General features: G+C 39.0%; 1 protein-coding gene across 1 annotated transcript; it reads right to left on the bottom strand.

The window, feature by feature from the left end:
• Positions 1 to 1,048: 1,048 nt before the first annotated feature.
• LOC143786217 (odorant receptor 131-2-like) lies at positions 1,049 to 1,948 on the bottom strand. Its single transcript, XM_077275503.1, has one exon. It carries the CDS (start codon positions 1,946 to 1,948, stop codon positions 1,049 to 1,051), a length of 900 nt encoding a protein of 299 aa, XP_077131618.1.
• Positions 1,949 to 2,944: the final 996 nt, after the last annotated feature.

Below are 2,944 nucleotides of genomic sequence, written 5' to 3' on the forward strand. Positions count from 1 at the left end.
TATTTGTCTCTGGAGACTATAATGATCTACAACTAGAGTTGAGCAAAAGATTCGCTCTCCCCTAATCTGGCTTCCAGTCTACTGAGGAGTTACTCCGGGGCAGACTGCATTCCTGGGGCCAGCATCCCAGGCATCTCATAGAGTAAGACATAAAGACGTCGCAAAATCCAGATACAGGGCTGAACACATCGGATACAGAAGTGAACACTGCCCCTCCTGGCCTGACTTCCTTGGAGGACTCAACACCGAATATGGGCAGTACAAATCATTTTGCTCAATTCTATCCATAAGATTGAATTATTCAAACATTAATAATGTTTTCATTATTATTAAAAATTTCAAATTATTGAAATTTTACAAATTTTTGAGTTTCACAAATTTTTACATTCCACAAGATTTTTCAATTTTTTTTTTTTTAAGTTTTTCATGTTTTTTTGTTTTCACTTTTACAGTTTTACTTGGTTCTTAGAAATGGAAACACAGAATATCAGTCTCTAAGATTGGAGTATTGTTCACAGATATCTCGAATGTGGCTTCTCAGGACCAAACAAGAATACCTGAAAATCCTCCGGTGAGCTTTGGCTGTATGATAATAATAGTACTGGTCACGTGTTTTTCATAGTTGGAGGGTCCTCTGTTGGCTCCCATCTACAATAGTCATATTGGGATCAAAGCAAAATGTATTTTTCAACTTCTCATGGAGTGAAAAGGCATTCTACACTGGATACTGCTTGTTTACAGGAGTAGGATCTGCCCACCAATGCCTGAACTAAAGTAGAACCAAAAGATGAATACTATACATACTGCCAACCTACCCAAGATTTGGCCCACCTCTACTAAAACATATTTTTTAAGTAAAAAAAATTAAATTGGGTGATTGGGACAAATTTATTATAATATGTGTTGTATTATACCTGATAGTGGGCATGTAGATATGGGTCCTTTCATTCCTAGTCTACCTAATAAATATTGTCCAACCATCCTTTTGGGCTGCACCCATTTTGCAAAAAGTTGTAAAGTTTGGCCTTATTTAGTGACATCCATCCAACTATACAAAGAAGTTCATCTTCCTTATATATTTTCGGAACACTTCATCCCTTACACCATAAATCAAAGGACTGATATATCTGGGGATGCACATGAATAAGAAAAAGTTGGTTATTGGTATAAAATAGAAATATTTCCTCAAGTAAGCATCAGTGAAGGAATATGAAAAATACATCATACAGAGTCCGAGCTGGAAGGCGTGAAGAAGAACAGTTTTCTCTGCCTTAAAAGCAGAAGACCTCCCAGATCCAATCTTCCGAGCCACCACCATAACTTTCACATAGGTGTAAAGGATGACCAATCCCACCAAGATGAAGGTGGTGATCTCCATCAATGACCTTAGGGTTAATTGAAAACTGTTCATTGCAAATGTTGACCACTGACATATCAAGCTGGTGGAGAAGAAATTCTTTGGCATTGAATAACACATGGCGATAAAGTCAGGCACCAGAGGAGTGCTACTCAGAAGCCACATGACTCCAATGACCAAAAGAGACCTCTGCATGGTGCAGACTTGTGCATGTCTTAACGGATAGCAAATGGCAAAGTAACGTTCAAAGGACATGATGGCCAAGTTGTAGGCTGTCACCTTAAATGAACTTGTGGAGTACATGACGAGGGCATAACATATCGGCACAGGGATGTACACATCAAATATAGCTACAAGAGAGACGAATATCAACACAGAAAGTAGCAAGGTATCGTTTATGAGCATGTGGACAAACAGGATGTAGCGAGCATTCTCCCGAACATGAGGAGTGGTGAAGAAGACGTACAAGATGATTGTCACAAAGTAGATGAAGACACAGAAGGACAGGAGCACTAAGGCAAGCAGGGTACTCCTCACGATTTCTACAGTTTGATTGTTCGTCTTGTTGCTGACCTCAGTGAAGTTGACCATTATCAGAATAGTAACAGAAAATCTTCTGGTTGAAGTCCTCATGCTAAAGAAAAAGGACAGTCATAACCTAAAGCACAAGCAACAGTTAGGCAATAGTTATCAGACCTAAATTGATGGTCCTCAAGTTGCAGAAAGTTTGCTACATTGCTTTTCTCATTGAAATTCATGAAAGTCATCAGAGTAGGACAACTTGTAGGCAACCAAATGGACTCTAGAGATATTAGAGTCCTAGTGAGGAATTCTTCTTCTAGTGACTGAAAGTATCTATACACATTAGATTTCTGGCAAAGGATCCCCCCAAATTATTACTAAAATACAAGGGGCAGGTAATTGCACCATGCCTTTTTAAGATGACACTTCCTACAACTGAAATCACATTCTGCACATGTGAAAAAAAATGAATTTGAAGGGAAATTTCAGCTATGAAACCTCCAGAATGTAGCTCTGGCTGCAGGCTAACCTCCCTCAACCATCGTTTACCATGCAGCAAGTCTAACAGACATCACATTATATACAGCATAAAGTGACACTCATAAAGTACCATCAAAACTCATAGTATTTGTCCCCCATACCCTAAATATGGTTCCTGGTGCTATTGTTACCTCTGCACCCATATATCTGGGTTTTGCCTCTGGGCATCACAGGTTTCTAAAGACCTACTGGAATGGTTCTAGCTACCCCATTATCAGTTTCTACTACTTACTGTACGAGGATTATGTAAGTGTTTCCATTTACATCAACAAGCTGCATAATCTATATAGTGAGAAGGATACGGGACAATGGAGGGGCTGAGCTCTATATATCTGCTTCTCAGCCCCTGATGTATTCCAAAGGATGAGTAATGTCAGAGATTGGTTTTGACATCAAAATTCTGTTTCTGAACATCATGGAAGTAATAACCCACAAGAGACTTCAGCCTTACAGATGTTGAACCTTGATTTATCCTTATGGAATTGTGAGGAGATCCGCAGTATAAGCACAGAAAATAGATAGAAA

This window comes from Ranitomeya variabilis, chromosome 7, assembly GCF_051348905.1.
Source record: "Ranitomeya variabilis isolate aRanVar5 chromosome 7, aRanVar5.hap1, whole genome shotgun sequence".
Classification (NCBI taxonomy): Eukaryota; Metazoa; Chordata; class Amphibia; order Anura; family Dendrobatidae; genus Ranitomeya; species Ranitomeya variabilis.